Source organism: Pleurodeles waltl, chromosome 9 (assembly GCF_031143425.1).
Source record: "Pleurodeles waltl isolate 20211129_DDA chromosome 9, aPleWal1.hap1.20221129, whole genome shotgun sequence".
In the NCBI taxonomy this organism is placed as follows: domain Eukaryota; kingdom Metazoa; phylum Chordata; class Amphibia; order Caudata; family Salamandridae; genus Pleurodeles; species Pleurodeles waltl.
In genome coordinates, this window is record NC_090448.1 from 658,747,999 (window position 1) to 658,766,725 (window position 18,727).

General features: G+C 46.4%; 1 protein-coding gene across 1 annotated transcript in view; it reads right to left on the reverse strand.

The window, feature by feature from the left end:
- The window catches only part of PPP1R37 (protein phosphatase 1 regulatory subunit 37), a 726,853-nt gene that overhangs the window by 47,585 nt on the left and 660,541 nt on the right, over positions 1–18,727 (reverse strand). The window contains exon 12 of the mRNA XM_069207728.1: positions 6,594–6,684. Coding sequence (XP_069063829.1) covers positions 6,602–6,684 — 83 coding nt within the window. The 3' untranslated portion in view covers positions 6,594–6,601. The remainder of the gene's footprint in view (positions 1–6,593; positions 6,685–18,727) is intronic.

The following is an 18,727-nucleotide window of genomic DNA, read 5'->3' on the forward strand; positions in this document are numbered from 1 at the left end:
GGGATGTCTAGACATCTCTTATGGACATGCCCTTCGGCACCATCCTCCTAGAGGGTCCTGCAAAAGCTACCAAAACCAAAGATCTCTGTTCAAGTCATTTTGTCTAGTAGTGCACAAGACAATATATTGATGAACACAGATGAATCCTATCAAGTTCTCACATCTTTAGAGCCCTTTCACGAGGCAGCTAGCTTGCCAACTGGCTAGACACATGTAATTCTACTGGGAACCCTTCTGTACACAATGCTGCACCCACAGAATCCAAACATCTTTCAAGAGACAGTTGAAGGCATGCCTGTTTACCAATGCATATGGGTTGCCATAATAGGTCAGCAAACAGGCCCTAGCTTGGCTACTCCTAACTGAAGGTGCTTCAATGCTTTTACAAAATGGTTTGTGTACTATACAAAATCCTCCATTATCAATAAATTTAAAAAAATCTATAAGTTAAACACTATGGTACATTTGTAAAGCTATAGAGCTTTCAACAGAAGAGGTTGGACACAGAGGACAATATGGAAAAGTTACTTATCTTTGGTAATGCCTTATCTGGTAAAGACTATATCTAGTTGCAGATTCATTACCTTTGAGTTCTCCCCAGGGGTCAGACTAGATCCGGAAGGTTTACATGACTAGTACTCTTGTGTGCCGGTAGGCAGCGCTGATCGGTTCCGCATCCGTCATTTGCGCTGGAAATGACATTGTGGTTTCTATTTAGGCCCACCCAGGTACGCCAACGTCAGTTTCTTTTCACGACTTTCAAATCCAGAAGTGCAAGGCCTTCGAAGAACACAGACTACTAGTGAGTCAAAATAAAGGCCTTGAAAGGGGAGACCCTACCCCAGGAAATCAGTCTGCAGAGTGGGGAAGATGGGTGGGTCGGTAAGGAATCTGCAGCTATAGTCTCTACCAGATAATGAGTTACTGAAGGTAACTAACTTGTCCACCTGATACAGATCTCTAGCTGAGGACACCTTACTTTTAAATAGATACCCAAGCAATACCATCCCTGGAGGTGGGCCTGCGAGCCAAGTTGAAACTAGAAACTCATGCACGACCGAAAGGGCAAACCGCTGGTCCCTACAGACCGGACTGACCAGGCAGTAGTGGTGGGTACAAATGAATAAGGTACACTGTTCCACAGGGAAGAACCACAGGTCAAAAGGGCAATCTAAAAGTAAAAGACAGGCCCCTCACACACCCAATGGGTGTCATGCTTCATCATAGGGCCTGCTCTTTGTCGGGCTGGTGCTGCAATGTCTGACGGGCCCCTTGAGGGGGCACTATGCCAGAGATCTTTGTGAATGTATGCTGTGGTTGAGCATAGGGGTAGATTCAGACCTATGAGGAGAAGTGGGAAGCTGAAGGGGGTGGATTAAAATTGGCTCTAGACTCTACCAACCGTATGTTTATTTTGCACGTGGGGTCTAGATCAAGGTTAAAAGCAAGGGGAGTGGAAAAGGAGATAAAGTTCCTCGACTTTCCCTAAAAAGAAGTGGGAAAAAGGAAAAATGAATCCATCATACCTAGAAAATGGTGGGTAAAGAGATGCAGAGATGCCCACGCTGCTACCTGGCAGACGTCCAGGACTTGACCTCTGTGTGCTAAAGCGCTGGTTGCAGCTTTAGCTTAGGTAAAATGAGCGTGCAGACCCTCACGGGGTTGCTCTTTGGCCAGTGTGTAGCAGATCATAATGCAGAGTACAACATATCTAGAGATAGTCTTGCTTCTCCACTGCCTGACCTGTTTCTCAATCCCATACCCCACAAAAATTTGGTCATCCACCAGGAACTTTTTTGTATGATCAAGCTACAACGCCAGTGCTCATTTTGGGTCATGTCTCTCCTCTACCTTGGAATGATGTACAGTGCATAAAAAAAGTAGGTAAGGTGATGGATTGGCCTACATGGAAGGGTGAGACTATTTTTGGCAGATAAAAAGCCCTTGTGCAAAGCACAACTTTGTCAGAATAGAGAGGTAGAGCTGATTAGAGGACAATGCCTGCAGCTCACTCACTCTGCGTGCAGACGTTACTGCTACAAGGAAGGCTGTTTTCAACGAGAGAAGCCTGATAGAACAATTGAGGAAAGGCATGAAAGGAGTGCACATCAAAAAAGTCAGAAGAAAATTCAGATCTCACTGGGGCCTAATGAATGGGGATAGAGTAAAATAAGTATAAGACCTTTGAGGAACCTATGTACAATAGGAGATTTAAAAAAGAAGTTTGATTAGGCAACCTTAAAAAAGCAGAAATAGCAGACAAATATCCTTTAAGAGTGCCCAGAGCAGAGCCCTGCTGGGCAAGGGACAGGATGAACAATAGGACCTCAGAGAGGGGGGCTGAAAGGGGGTCAACAGACTGGTATGTGCACCATGGTACAAATTTCTTCCAACGACAGGCGGACACAGTTTTGGTGGAGGGACGCCTAGCTGCCAAGATTACGTTGCAGACTTTGGGAGGAGGGTCAAAAGCTGTCAAATGCCACAGCTCAAGCTCCACGCAAGAAGGAAACGAGTGGACAAGTTCGGGTGCAGAACCCTCTTCTGCTGCAACAGAAGATCCTTCCAAAGGGGCAGTCTGATCAGAGGACTGATGGACATGCTCAGCAGCTCGGGATACCAGATTCTCCGTGCCCAGTCTGAAGACATAAGGATTACTTGGGCCTGGTTGTTTTTGATCTTCTTCAGAACTATGGGCAGGAGTGGTAAGGGCGGAAAGGCATATGGGAGGCCTGAACTCCACTGAAGACTAAAAGCACCTCTTAGCAACTGCCGACTAAGAAACTTCAATGCACAAAACTGCTGACATTGCATGTTCTCTGCGGAGGTGAACAGATCTAACCTAGGCTCTCCCCGCTGCTAAAAGAGACCTTGCACCACCTCCGGAGGGAGATGCCATTTGTGACCCGCTGGCATTTTCGGCTGAGTTCATCCACTCTGCCGTTCAGACAGCCTGCCAACTGTCGAACCACCATGGATAGGACCTGCTGCTCCAGCCACATCTGGAGGTGCAGAGCCTCTTGACAAAAGGTCCACGACCCCACTTCGTCCAGCCCTGTTTGATACAGTACCACATGGTGTTGTCTATGAACACCTGCACCTTCTTTACGTCGACAGTGGGAAGAAATGCTTTCAGTGCAAGCCAGATCGCACGGCGATCCAGCATGTTGATGTGGAGTCCTGTCTCTGCCAGAGATCAGATGCCCTGATCTCCACCTCTCCCAGATGATCCCCCCATCCCACGAGTGATGCATCTGTCACTACTGTCGGATCTGGTTGGGGAAGGGAGAGGGGTCTGCCTCTAAGCCAATCGCGGTTAATTAACCACCACTGCAGATCTTTCGCAGTTTCCTTTGAGATCTGGACCCTGCCGGAGAGATTCCCATGATGCTGCACCCACTAAAACTTCAGGTCCCACTGCAGAGCCCATATAGGCCATCTGGCATGTGGTACCAGCAGGATGCAGGAAGCCATGAGGCCCAGCACCCTCAGAGACATTCTCACCAAAATGTGGATAGAGGCTGAAACATTGTTATCAAAGCCGGATTATCCTGTACTTGCCGCTTGGAAGGATAAGCCCGAAACCGCACTGTGTCCAGAACTGCTCCGATGAAAGGAAGCATCTGAGAGAGTCAGGTGTTACTACGGCATGTTTATAGTGTACCCCAGTGAATGCAGGAGGTCCACCGTAGTCTGGAGGTAGGAGACAGCCTGGAAAGAATTCACCTTCAACAGCCAGTCATCGAGATAGAGGAAGACTGAAGCCCCCGATCTCCGCTGATGAGCTGCAAAAACCACTATCACCTTGGTGAACACCTGAGGGGTGCTGTGTCCTACCGTGAACAGCAAGTAATGTCTGTGGGCAGGCAGGACGGGGATATGAAAGTAAGCGTCCTGTAAGTCTATACCATCCAGTCTCCCAGATCCAGGGCAGACAAGACATGAGCCAATGTGAGCATTTTGAACTACTTCTTGAGGAAGAGCTTGAAGGCTTGTAGGTCTAGGATATGGTGAAGACCCTTCTTTTTGGGAACCAGAAAGTAGCAGGAATAGCAACTACAGCCTACTTTTGGTACTGGAAACTTCTTTATGGCTCCCTTGGCCAAGAGAGCTGTAATTTTCTCGCAGACAAAGCACAAATTATCCCCCGTCATCTGATCGTAGGATGATGGCATGGGTGGAGGGGTAGTCTTAAAGGGGAGGAAGTAGCCCCTTCGGACTATAAGCAAAACCCAATAGTCTGAAGTGATGAACTGCCAGTGGGGCAGGTGATGGCAAATCCTTTATGGGAAGGAGGCAGACTATGAGTGTTTAGAGGATGCTCCAGAGGGGCTGGCACTGGACTGACCAGACTGTTGGACACCTGACCTAAAAAGGTCAGTGGGTCCCATGCCCTCACCCACACAGAGGCTGGGTAGCATGTGTGGCACAGTGGCTGATGAGGAATGGGTGTGGTTGGAGACCCCTTCCATAGCCACAACAGGAGCGAAGGCAGACTGAGTGGGGATGAGGGGTCACTGCAAGGCCCAAGGACCTGGCAGTGGCCTGAGAATCCTTGAAGTGCTCGAGCTCTGAGCATGTCTTGTCTCTGAGCAGATGAGTGCCATCAAAGGGCATGTCCATCAAAGAAGCTTGCACATCCCCCAAAAAGCCAGATGTCTTCAGCCACACATGGCACCTCGGCCACTGTTGAAGAAACCGCTTTACCTAGTGAGTCAGCTGTGTCAAGTCAGCAACGAAATGTGAAATTTGCTGTGTCTATCCCATTGAGAGAGTACAGCCTGGGCCTCCTCTGGGACCTGTGGCAGCACTTGCGCAACCAGCTCCCGCAGGGTCAGGCTGCCCCATTTATGAGGCGCATAGCCTCATAAAATTCTCAAAGTTGTGCATGGTTCGCTCCCAGGAACTCTTGGAGGAACGGAGTTGGCCCGGGCACACGTTTTGTAGAACAAGGCCTAGAGCGTCAACGTTCCTTCGTCTCGTCGGCCGAGGAGCAGTCAGAGCGTTTCGACTTCTTTGATCTTTTCTTACGCTTCAACTTACCGATCGCCCGGAGACTCTGAATGGGATGACGACTTAGGACTCTGCAACTGGTCCTGGGATCTACTTCTCAACTGAGACCTCGACTTGCGTGGAGTAATGTGCCGGGACACCATCAGCTTTAGGTACCACTCTCTCTAAGCTCTCGGATGCATGACACAGCTCTCGGAGCACGACTTTGACACCAAGGATACACGAGGTGTGGATCAGTCACGGACATTGCACAATGACAGGATCCACAGGACTTGAATCTTGTTTCTCTAGAAGACATCCACAATACATCTGGAGAAAACTCTTAAAGACTCAACAAAAAGTTGAAAAAGGCAGTCAAAAACTGACTGAGGGGTAACTCTTTTTGGATCAGTGATGGCTGGCGCAGAAAGAAAAGAACTGACGTCTGCACGCCTGGGTGGAACCTACATTGGACCCGCAATGTCCTTTCTGGCACGGATGCTGCTGACAACAGACATGGAGCTGATCGACACCACCTACCGGCATGCAGAGGTACTCCTCACAAAAATCTTCAGGATACAGGTTGACACCTGGGAAGAATTCAAAGGTAAAGAATCTGCAACTAGAAGTCTGTATCAGATACCATCATATAACTAGCCCTTTAAAGGTGGAAAACCCTAGAAAGATTTTTAAGTTAGAATTCCAGCTGAACTATACCTTTCCGATATCTCTATTACAAGGACGCAAGATCCTGACCCACCCAGATGGCATGCTTCATTATAGGTCTACTCCTCATCCAACTGAGATGCAGACTTTTGGCTCTGTAGGCTCCAATCTAGGTACTCTTATCAGAGATCTTTTCAGGAGTACGGATGATTCTAACAAAAGTAGCAAGTGTTGGAATCCATCCTAAATACTGCTAACGTTACCTTGTTTCTATCTCAAAAAATGTTTATAGTATTTTCCATCATTTTCAGGGATTTTTATATAATAATATATTTGCTATACATGTGGAGAGAAGATGCTTCACAATTTCCCTTCAGTCCCTCAAAGTAATTGTGCTGGTCCACAGTACTAAATACATTTAAAGGCTATTCCTGCACCATAACATGGTGTTAACGGTAAGTGGAGTGCTAGGGCATTGCTATAGCAATCAATATCGCATTACTTCAACGACGAGGCTGTGACGACATATGGAGCACTAATACATTGAAACACAATACTTCCTGCACAAATAGTGAAGGGAGCACTGGAGCGCGCGCAAAGGCAATTTCATGTGATGATGTTCCATCAGGCTCTAGGTGCAATAGCTTTGCAATGGTTCTTTCACTAAGAAATGGGTTTGAAGCACTATGATCCACGGGCAATAGCCTGTTAGTAGAGCAATTGATGTAAGAACAAAACGTACATTGTATATCCATGGCTCATGTAACACACAACATGTGTTAAAAATGATGATAAAGGAACAGCAATGCTACAGTACTACAGCACGAAATTAGGTATGATCTAGAGATACAATTTAATCACTAAGCTTTGATATTACAGATTCTTTTTTTTTTTTTTATGAATCTGCACACAGGAGTCTCGAAAGCCCTGCTTACCCAGTGTGTCACAAGGTTTCCTGGCCAGCATCCTGACTTGCATCTCGGAGTAACTCCTCCAACTCCTTCTCATTCTTTGAACAATTCAGTTCTAGAAGCAAGAATAAGAGGGTTACAGCAAACTCCCAAGGGCTGCTATCACAACATATCACAAAGGTTGCAAACCAAGACAGGGGCCCAATTACTAAGGAATGAATACTTGTGTGTAAGTAGTATTTCCAGCACAGTCAACCCATACAAATTATCGGCAGCAATACATAAAAGACAAAAAAAACATGGTGTACTTCAAACCACTTATATGTAACTTGGCGGTTGATCCTCAATAGCTTATCTCAGCTTCTACTATTGCAGTAGACAACATCTACATGTTTTACAGTGTGGTCTTCAGGCATTAACTAAAAGAAACTGAGCTGAAACCTGTTCAAAACTAGCTTCAAGATTCCAAAGAGAAGTTCGGAGTGTTGGTTATCTTCATTTTTGTACTGCCAAAAACCGCAAATCTTTTAAGTTAGCAATGTCACAGCAAGTAACGGTGTAACAGATTGGTTTTGGTGAGTCCAAGTGAAAGTCCTAGAAAGATTTTACTGCAACAATGTGGCACTTTAAAATCAGGCAAAAAAAAACAACAAAATACAAAACTCAAAAAAGGCCTGCCTTAAAAAAGTTAAAGATACATCTAGAAATCCCTTTAGGGAAAGGGATAGCAAAGTTTGAGTCGCAATCAGGGTCGTAGCATGAGCTACAGCAAGGCAATGTCAGTTAACGGATTGTTAGATTTTAATTTACACATACTGGAAATCTGTGTCCAATATGTTAAGCCTGACCATATTCTTAAATGGCCATGTGTAAGCAAGGCTAGTCTTGTTTCTTTTTGTTTATTATCAGGTCGAATATTACTCAATTTACCGGTCTTGTCTACTCCTGACATCAATGCTAGGGATTCAGTGCTAAGATGGAAAGGGATATGGATATGGGTATGTGGTTGGCCGAGGGATAAAAATTAAAATCTGTTAATAACCCATGGTAATTTCATTTTTAATGTTGAAAAGAAAGCAAACACACTTGTTTCTGCATCTGAAAACCATCACGCAAACCACAAAGTATAAAGGACTAGTTTTAATGTGATTCTTTAGCTGCAGATGGGATTGAAGGCCGGACAGGAAAACCTCCTCCTTTGTAGTCACAGATTATTCCTAAGACCAGAATCCACTTAGATGTGACAATGAACCATATCATTACATTCTTTTAATCCTCAACCTACATTCTAGATTTTGTCTTCTTGATAGTCACAATTTAGAGAACTTCGTCTATTATTCAGGGTCTTGCAGATGCACCTAGGGCAAAGTGGTTTCCGTTTGAGCTTTTGGCAGAACCATCATCGCTAGGTCTTCTCAAGTTGTCTGATTCTTTATTTTCCTTTAGATTGGAGAGAACATTTCTCTCTTTGAGCATTCTCAGTTTTGTAACTCCCTTAAGTGTTTCTCCACGTTATACATTCTCATTTTTGTATTCTTTCTGCTTTGACATAGTGAACTTCCTCAATGAAAGAACTACATAGATGAAAGAATTGTAACTGCCTTTGTGGTAACTGCAACCATGATGGCTGCGCTAAAAGGAGTGGTAGAAGGGAGTACCCTCAAAGTTTGATGATGAAGAGGCAGATTCCGTTCCTGAGAGGAGCTCGGTGTGTGCACGCTCGGAAGGCTAATTTCAAGGACTGTAAACCTTTTTGTGGGGTTGTTCCTTTTCTCAAAGATATTTTAATTTTTTTTCCATTTCAAAGTCTGCGTAGCATTCTTACTCCTATGTGTGTTTTCAATTTTTAAAAAAACCTTCTCTTTGTGTTAGAGATGCTACATAGCGGCAGGTGCCTCACCTTCTGAATATTTCCCAGGCTTCAGACTGGAAACATTTCAGTAGTAACTCTGCGTGCCGGTATAAGGCAGAGTGCAGCTCTAAACCAATGCCGTTCCTCTCCTGAAATGATCTGTTGAGCATATACAGGTGCCACTCCCATGCCGTGATGTCAGTTGCTCGAAAGAGTGCCACACCCCCAGACACAGAGCCCAAAAAGCAAATAGGGGTGACCAGTGTGTAGATTCCCAGACTAGGGGTCTCATTAATGGATACAGTCCAACCACAGAACATGGAGGATGGGAGGATCTGTGAGCAATCAGCTGCTGGATAGTCTCTCCAAGAAAGAGGGTTATTGAATGTAATGAACTTGCTCTTGTGTTAGGGACTTCTAGCAACAGATTCCTAACTTTTTGAATGGCTACAAAGGCAGAACCCAAAAGCCAAGCCTAAATGTGCAGACAAAACTGCTTTGGGAACCTATTGAGGGACGCTCACATAGCCTCCTGGCAAATGTCCAGGACAGAGACTTCATGTGCCAATGCAGTGGTAGAAGCTTTGGTAATGGTAGAATATGCACAAAGTCCTACCGGTGGCTTCTTGTTAGCCAGTGTGCAGCCGATCTTAATGAAGAGCTAGATCCAGTGGGAGATGGTTCTGTTCTGCACAGCCTTGCCTTTTTCCGGTCCACAGAACCCCACCAAGAGCTGATATCCACCCGGTGTTCTTTGGTATTATCTAAGTAAGAGCTTAGTGCTAGCTTGAGGTCCAAGCGATGGAGTCCCTTCTCCTCCTTAGATGGGCAAGGCAGAGTACAGAACACCAGCAAAGTGATAGTCTAGCTGACGTGGAAAGGAGTCACAACTTTATGCAAGAAAGAAGCTGGTGTCTGCAAAACCAGATTTTCCTATGAAGAACGTGGTGTATGGTGGGTTGACACACAGATGGAAGATCACTCACGCACCACACCGATGTTATGTCAACGAGGAAATACCAGCTTGAGGCTAAGAAGTTACAAGGAGCCGCTGCACATCAGAAACGTAATAACCAAGTTTAGGTCCCACTGTGGCATGATAAAGGGAGAGTTTGGAAACAAATGTAGTAAACCTTTCAAAAAGCCCATCACAATGGACTTAAACGACTGAGGTCTGAACTGGCAACTACAAAAAAGACAAAAAGAGCCAAAAGTTACCTTTTAATTGAGCCAACACCAAAGCCTTGTGGGGCTAGGGAAACACATAAAACACTAGCTAACCTTGCCTGGAGGGACTATCTGCTGAGTACAGCACCAAGTCACAAATTTGTCAGATATATACAGCTGTTGAGGGACGTCTTGCTGCCAAGATGACAACAACAACCTCAAGAAGAAGGTCAAAATGGTTCCTCTTTTGCTGCTCAATCTCCAAGGAGGAAGGTGAAAAATGAAGGCTTGGGTGCAGAACCCAGCTCTGCTACTACAACTGCAGATCCTCCCGGAAGGGCAGCTTGATCAGAGGACAGATGCTCAAGCCCAGAAGTTCTGTATGCCATACTATGTGCCCAATCCACGGCCACTAAGACAAGTTGAACCCAGCTGGTCCTGATCGTCTTTAGACCTCAGGGTAGGAGTGTTATCAGCAGAACTATATGCAGGAGTCCCTAGTTCCACTTGAGGCAGAACGCATCTCCAAGCCAAAGATGCTTTGGAAACTCCAATGCACAGAAGTGTTGACACTGGGTGCTCTCAGCAGTGAACAGCTTGAGCCAAGGCTCTCCTCAATCACATAAGAAACCTTGTGTCACCTCTGGGTGTAAGTAACACTCATGTTTACCGGACGCACGCCAAAAGCGGAGCTTGTCTGCTCTGGCATTCAACAGCCCTGGCAGTTGGTTCACCAGCAAGAAAATACTTAGGTGGCCCAGGCCTCCTGGCACATGGTTCGTGACCACATATGGTGGTGGTGTTGTCAGTGAGCAACTGTACCACCCTGCCTTTATTGGATTGAAGGAAGGCTTTCAACACCAAGAGGCCCTCAGCTCCAGAAGGATAATATGGACTCAGATCGCCACCTCTCCCAGATGGCTACCCCAACCCAGAAGTGATGCATCAGTCACCACTGTCAGCTATGGGTGGGAAAGGGAGAGGACTCTGTTGCTGACCCAACTGCAGTCCAGTAACCACCCACTGAAGATCCTTCAGAGTCTCCTCCGCAATCTGGTCAGAGAGGTACCCACCCTTGGTACTGGGCCCACTGAGATTTCAGATCTCACTGCAGAGCCTGCGTATGCCATGTGGAATGCTCGACCAGCGGGGTACAGGAGGTCATCAGTCCCAGCAGCCTTAGAGTCAATCACTGGAATCCTGAACCGAGGCCGAATATTTTTGACCATAGTCTGAATGTCCTAGACTCTTTCCCAGGAGAAACACATGAAACCAAACTGTTCAGAATGGCTCAGATGAAGGGGCATGTCTGAGAAGGAGTCTGGTGTAACTTTGGCATGCTGACAGTGAATCCCTGTCAAAATGAGGATTGGGAAGAAAGTACAGATGCACTAACCTGACGTCCACTGGCCAGCAGGAGCGTTGTACTGGACAGATGCCACCTACGCCCAACTGCATTCTCTGGGAAGGATGTTCAATGAGCACTCTGTCCCATAAGAACACCTAGTGGAAGGGGAAAAGGGAGAAGGCTGTCAGTTTGCCCTTGTGTAATGGAAAAGTCTCAGCTCTTTCTGTCTTCGATGGGCCTCTGGCTCAGCACCTGATCACACCAGAAGATACTTCTCTTCTGACTGACTGCTTCACTGCAAGAAATAAATAGACTGTTTAAACATGCATTTAATTTTAGCAAGCAAAAGCTGTCCAAATAACCAAATGTCTATTTACTTATTATCAAGATGTCCACCTTTATTACCGTTCAATAATTCTTACTTGAATTCTCAAGTCTCAAACATCTGGATCTGCTTTCACTGTAACCACTATGGTTTATTTCCAACCTTGTTACTGTACAAGACAATTGTCCATTTCCTGATTAGTGCTATTGTTAAGTTTTTCTATCTGAACGTGAAATGTTTGGAGGCAAGTGCTTGCTTTAACTAGCAGATGTGTTGCCTGAGCATGCATGCTGCTTTTGAAGACTTGCTTAATTTCTTTCTTTCAAGATTATGCTTGATTCGAGACATGTTGCTGGAGCCAATCCGAAGTCTCCTGATGACCTGAAATGGAAATCATGTACGTTTTTAGATGGGCCGTGGCTCCTCAGCTCACCTTCCTTTAGCTCACATTTTGCCATGCAAAGCATGGCTGAAAAGGGCATGGGTTTTTCTTTCTCTTCTTTTCATTTACTGATTTAGAAAATACACTGAAGGGTGTGGCTTTTAAATCTTTGCTTTTGAAGATGCCAGCCAAGATTTCCCAATTCTTGAGCAACCGCAGGGAACTGTTCCAATCAATCAATCAAAAAATTTCTTACGCGCACTACTCACCTGGTAGGGTCTCAAGGAAGGGGGGGGTTACTGCTCGAAAAGCTGTGTTTTTAGGTGCTTTCTGAAGGTTAGGAGGGCCTGGGTCTTGCGTAGGTTGGTGGGGAGGGAGTTCCAGGTCTTGGCGGCGAGGTGGGAGAAGCATCTGCTGCCGGAGGTGGTGCACTGGATGCGGGGGACTGTAGCGAGGGCGGCGGAGCGTAGCTGTCAAGTTGGTATGTGGAAGTTGACTCAATTGTTGAGGTAGGCCAGTCCAGTGTCGTGAAGGGCTTTGTGAAAGTGGACAAGGATTTTGAAAATGATCCTTTTGTTGATGGGCAGCCAGTGTAGGGATATGAGGTAGGTGGATATGTGTTTGTGGCGAGGGAGGTTGAGGATGAGACGTGCGGCTGCGTTCTGGATTCGCTGGAATTTTCTTTGAAGCTTGGCTGTGGTCCAGAATATGTTGGAAGAAACCAGCAATTACATTGAAGACTAAAGTGGTTTGACATAGGTGTATGTACCCCTCAGTAACTACTTCTTTGTCACTGCAATCAATTATACACATTGTAACCCACACCACACCAAGAATCAGTCCCTATCAAATTATTACATCCACCTGTTTTGCCTGCTTCAGACTGAGGAGACAAAATGAAAGGAATGCTGTAAAGAAATGCCTCCTTGGCATGGTTACCCCCTGACATTTTGCCTTTTGCTGATGCCAGTTATGATTGAAAGTGTGCTGGGACCCTGCTAACCAGGCCCCAGCACCAGTGTTCTTTCCCTAAACTGTACCTTTGCTTCCACAATTGGCATGGCCCTGGCATTCAGATAAGTCCTTTGTAAATGGTACCCCTGGTACCAAGGGCCCTGATGCCAGGGAAGGTCTCTAAGCGCTGCAGCATGTCTTATGCCACCCTGGGGACCCCTCACCAAGCCCATGCACACTGCCTTTGCAGCTTGTGTGTGCTGGTGGGGAGAAAATGACTAAGTCGACATGGCACTCCCCTCAGAGTGCCATGCCAACCTCACACTGCCTGTGCCATAGGTAAGTCACCCCTTTAGCAGGCCTTACAGCCCTAATGCAGGGTGCACTATACCACAGGTGAGGGCATATGCGCATGAGCACTATGCCCCTACAGTGTCTAAGCAAAACCTTAGGCAATGAAAGTGCAGGGTGTAGGGAAATGGCTCCCTGTTGCAGTTACCCCCCACTTTTTGCCTGCTACTGATGCTGACTTGACTGAGAAGTGTGCTGGGAACCTGCTAACCAGGCCCTAGCACCAGTGTTTTTTCACTAAAAATGTACCATTGTTTCCACAATTTGCACACAGATAAGTCCCTTGTAAAGGGTACCAGTGGTACCAAGGGTCCTGTGACCAGCGAAGGTCTCTAAGGGTTGCAGCATGTGTTGAGCCACCCTTAGGAACCCCTCACCTAACACATGCACACTGCCATTGCAATTGTGTGTGTTGGTGGGGAGAAAAAATCAAAGTCGACATGGCATCCCCCTCAGGATGCCATGCCCACAAAATACTGCCTGTGGCATAGGTAAGTGCCTTTAGCAGGCCTTACAGCCCTAAGGCAGGGTGCACTATACCACAGGTGAGGGCATACCTGCATGAGCAATATGCCCCTACAGTGTCTAAGTCCATTCTTATTGTAAGTACAGTGTGGCCATATTAGGTATATGGTCTGGGACTTTGTCAAAAACGAACTCCACAGCTCCATAATGGCAACACTGAATGCTGGGAAGTTTGGTATCAAACTTCTCAGAATAATAAACCCACAATGATGCCAGTGTGGAATTTATTGTAAAATGCACCCAGAGGGCATCTTAGAGATGACCCCTGAATACCAGTCCGACTCCTAGTGCTAGGCTGACCAGTTTCTGCCAGCCTTCCACAACCAGACACGTTTCTGGCCACATGGGAAGAGTGCCTTTGTCACTCTGTGACCAGGAACAAAGCCTGTACTGGGTGGCAGTGCTTCTCACCTCCCCCTGCAGGAACTGTAACACCTGGTGGTAAGCCTCAAAGGCTCACCCCTTTTGTTACAGCGCCCCAGGGCATCCCAGCTAGTGGAGATGCCCGCCCCTCCGGCTACTGCCCCCACTTTTGGCGGCAAGGCTGGAGGAGATAATGAGAAAAACAAGGAGGAGTCACCCACCAGTCAGCACAGCCCCTAAGGTGTCCTGAGCTGAGGTGACCCCCGCCTTTAGAAATCCTCCTTCTTGAGATTGGAGGATTCTCCCAATAGGATTAGGGGTGTAAACCCCTCCCCTCAAGGAGGAGACACAAAGAGGGTGTAGCCACCCTCGAGGACAGTAGCCATTGGCTACTGCCCCCAGACCTAAACACACCCCTAAATTTTGTATTTAGGGGCACCCAAGAACCCAGGAAATCAGATTCCTGTAACCTGAACCAAGAAGAAGGACTGCTGACCTGAAAGCCCTGCAGAGACGACGGAGACGACAACTGCATTGGCCCCAGCCCTACCGGCCTGTCTCCTGACTCGAAGAAAACTGCAACAGCGACGCATCCGACAGGGACCAGCGACCTCTGAAGCCTCAGAGAACTGCTCTGAACCTAAGGACCAAGAATCTCCCGTGAGCAGTGGCTCTGCTCAACAACAGCAACATCTTTGCAACAAAGAAGCAACTTTTAAAGAACTCACTCTTCCTGCCAGAAGCATGAGACTTCACCCTCTGCACCAGACGCCCCTGGCTCGAGCTCCAAAGAACCAACACTACAGGGAGGACTTCCAGACGACTGCGACCTCGTGAGTAACCTGAGACGACCCCCCTGGACCCCCACAGCGACGCATGCAGAGAGAATCCAGAGGCTCCCCCTGACCGTGACTGCCTGTAACAAGGAACCCAACAGCTAGACCAAGCAATGCACCCGCAGCCGCCAGGACCAGAAGGAACCAAACGTCAGTGCAGGAGTGACCATCAGGTGACCCTCCGCCTAGCCCAGTCGGTGGCTGGCCCGAGAAGCGCCCCTGTCCCCTACCTGTACTGCTAGAGTGACCCCTGGGTCCCTCCATTGAATCCTATACAAAACCCGACACCTGCTTTGCACACTGCACCCGGCCCCCCTGTGCCACTGAGGGTGTGTTTTGTGTGTCTACTTGTGTTCCTCCGTGCTCTACAAATGCCCCCTAATCTGCCCTCCGAAGACGCAGGTACTTACCAGTAGGCAAACTGGAACCAGAGCAACTCTGTTCTTCAAAGGCGCCTATGTGTTTTGAGTACCTCTTTGACCTCTGCACCTGACCGGCCTTAAGCTGATGGTGTGGTAACTTTGGGTTGCCTTGAACTCCCAACAGTGGGCTGCCTATACCCAGGAACTTAGACTTGTAAGTGTCTTACTTACCTGACAAACTAACCATTACTTACCTCCCCCTGGAACTGTTGATTTTTGCACTGTGTCCACTTTTAAAATAGCTTATTGACATTTTTTCCAAAACTGTATGCTATTGCTCTAATTCAAAGTTCCTAACTTACCTGTGTGGAGTACCTTGCATTTTATGCATTTACTTAAAATCTTGGTTCTTAAAATAAATTAAGAAAATATATTTTTCTATATAAAAACTATTGTCCTGGAGTTAAGTCTTTAAGTGTGTGTTCCTCATTTATTGCCTGAGTGTGTACAACAAATGCTTAACACTACCCTCTGATAAGCCTACTGCTCGACCCCACTACCATAAAATAGAGCATTGGAGTTATCTAATTTTGCCACTATCTTACGTTCAAGGGGAACACTATCTCTTACTTTGAGATAGTATATACAGAACCAACTTCCTACAAATGCTAAGAATGCAGCACTCTTAGTCTGAGTAATAGATTTATTAAGGCACTTCTAGAGGTTCATACAGGAAAAGAATAATGTGGAACTTTATGTCAAATGCAACATACGTGCACTTCTGAAAATAATCACAGCAGTAAAATAATAATGATCAGAGAAACAAAAAAACAAAAAAAACTACGTCAATCATGGAAAAAATATATATTCATGCACAATGCAAAGCTAAAAATAGGAATAAAAAATGCATCACCATGGGACTTGACAGCGACATGATCCCTTTGCTTGTCAGCATCAGGCCGTGGAGCCCAAACGACCGAAAAGAGAAAGAACTACCCCCAATGGGATTAAGTTCTGAGCAAGGCGTCCCTCCTCAGATGAGGTCTGTCCATCCAGCCGTCAAGCTCCCACTACCTTATATACTTTAAACAAGCTGGAGAGGAGAATTCAAGAAACCACCCCTCCCATCATATGAGGAGTTGTTCAAACGCTGGCCACACCAGGTCAGTGTTGGAAAGGAACACGCGTGAGACTGGCTAACTCTCAGTGTTTTTCCAAGACCAAGCTGTTCCCTGCCTTAACATAAAAATTCTCCGCTTGGTACATCTTATCATCAGTGCTCTTCACTCCTCCATGTTATGTACCCATCTTTCAGCGAGAAAGAGCTAAAACATTCTGCACAAGCTGTGCGTGGAAAAATAATGTGTGTGAAGCTAAGCACAAAATGGAGTCAGTGGTCAAGATGGAGCAACACGTTAAATATAGATAGCATTACAGCGCCTGACCCACGCTCTGATTTCTTGTGTCCTATGGAGGTCAAATGAGGCATCTGCTTACTTATTGGTCCGGACAGTTTCAGTGATCAGAGGGACATAAGTGGTCGTGAAAATCCAAACAATGCCAAGAGGTTCACTGTAGTCTGGAACTAGTTGACTACTGGCTGGGGTGAGCCTACCTTCAGCAGTCAGTTGTTAAGGTAGGGCAAGACTGACACCCCTGACTGCCAAAGGTGTGCTGCCACTACCAACAACACTTCTGTGAACATCCGAGGAGCATGGATGTGCCCAAAAGGGAGCAGAGTGGTCTGAAAATGCTCCTTTCAAACCATGAACCACAGGTAGCGCTGGTGGGTCTGCTGAAAGAGTATATGGAAATAGGCATCCTACATGTCCAACATCACCATCCAGCCTTCAAGGTCGAGGGCAGACAAGAATTGGGTCAGAGTGAACATTTTGAATTTCTCCTTCTGAAGGAAGGCATTGAGCTGGTCTAAGTCTAAAATAGGACCAAGGTCACCATCCTTTTTGGTCACCAGAAAGTAGCATGAGTAACAACCACATCCTACTTTGGACAAAGGCGCCCTTTCAATAGCCCCTCTAGCTAAAAGGGTTTGGTTTCCTGCTGCAAAATGGAGAGAAGGGCCTCTGTCGGTCACTGGAGAGAAAGGTGAAAGGTGCAGCGGCAAGAGAACGAAAGGTAGGGCATAGCGCCACTGAATAATTGGCAAAACCCACCTGTCTGACGTTCTGGCTTGGAAGATTTTTCATGAGTAGTACCCCTGCGCTCTGGTAGGTGGCGTTGATCCGCTCATTGTGCGTGGTTGGTGTGTCCCCGGCGTTAGTTTCTTTTCACGACTTTCCAAGTCAGAAGTGTGAATTCATGAAGAACACATATGTGGAAAACTAGGACACTGAAAGAGAACAGTCCTGTCCCTAGAAATCCGTTCTCAGAGAGAGGAGGATGGGTGGCTTAGTAAGGAGCTGCAGCTAGATATACTCTGTACCAGATAGGGCATTACGGAAGGTAAGTAACTTATCCATCTGATAAGAGATTTCTAGCTGCAGATTCCTTACCTCAGAATAGGTCTTCCAGACCTAAGAGGACTTCGAGACGTTATAGGGCTTTGATCTTCTTCAAAAGGTCTCCTTCGCCACTCACCGGGCAGGTCATATGCTCAACTGTATTTTCTCCAGCAACTCTCCCCTAGACAACATCATAGTTAATCCTCTAGCCACAATGCTGTCTTATTTAATATTTCCCTTAAACAAGACACATTCCCCTGCAGGAAAGATGCGCTGGCCACCGCCACCCATCCTTGGCATAAGATCCAGACCAATTCTTTTGTCTGAATAATTACATGCCTTTTTTTGGTGCCAGCCTGAGTTTGCTTCAGGGCTGTACACTGAGTGGCTCTCAGCTGCTGTTGACCAGACCTTCCCATTAGCAAGGCTGTCCTGGAATCGGACTCATAAATAAGCCACATGGTTTTCCTTAGAACTCAGAGCCCTAAAACAAAATTGTTTAATACAAGAGAGGTGTTGGAGGCTAGATTATGACTGAGGAAAAAATCAAGTACAAACAATGTCTAGCCAAATACAAGTTGCTTACTGTCTCTGAAAAGATCTCTTATTTTACTGACAGAACTCTTGAAGCCAAAAACTCCACCAGGGAGCTTTTTTAGACAGTCACTACACTCTCAAAGAGCTCACCTTATAAAGTAGGCCCCATGACTCAATCTTAACACCTTCGCTGTCTTCTTCAAGAGTAAGGTGGAAGACATTTATAACAGCTTATCCTCCATTACATTCCCACCACTGTTTGAAGATTGGAGTAAAATCTCTCCCCGCAGTCCTTGAACAATTTCACTCCCTTTTTACTTCCTTCATTTGAAGAGTTTAGGGTTATCTACACCGCCACACCAGGCTCTCCCTTCGATCCATGCCCACCAAAAATTTTAAATATTGTCCCAGAAATTGGAGTTGGCCACTTGAACACTATCTTTGAACTGATGTTCCGAGGTGGTTGCTTTTCCTCCACCTGGAAGCAAGTCTCAGTGCTCCCACTGTTAAAAAAAAAAGTTCTCTTGATCCATCCATTTCCAAGAACTACTGCCCCATCTCTTGCCTACGTCTACCAGCCAAGATAGTGGAGATAATCATGAACACTCAGCTCAAGAAATTTGTACAGGTTAACGATCTCCTAGACCCAACCCAATGCGGATTCCGCAGAGGTTACAGTACCGAAACAGCGTTA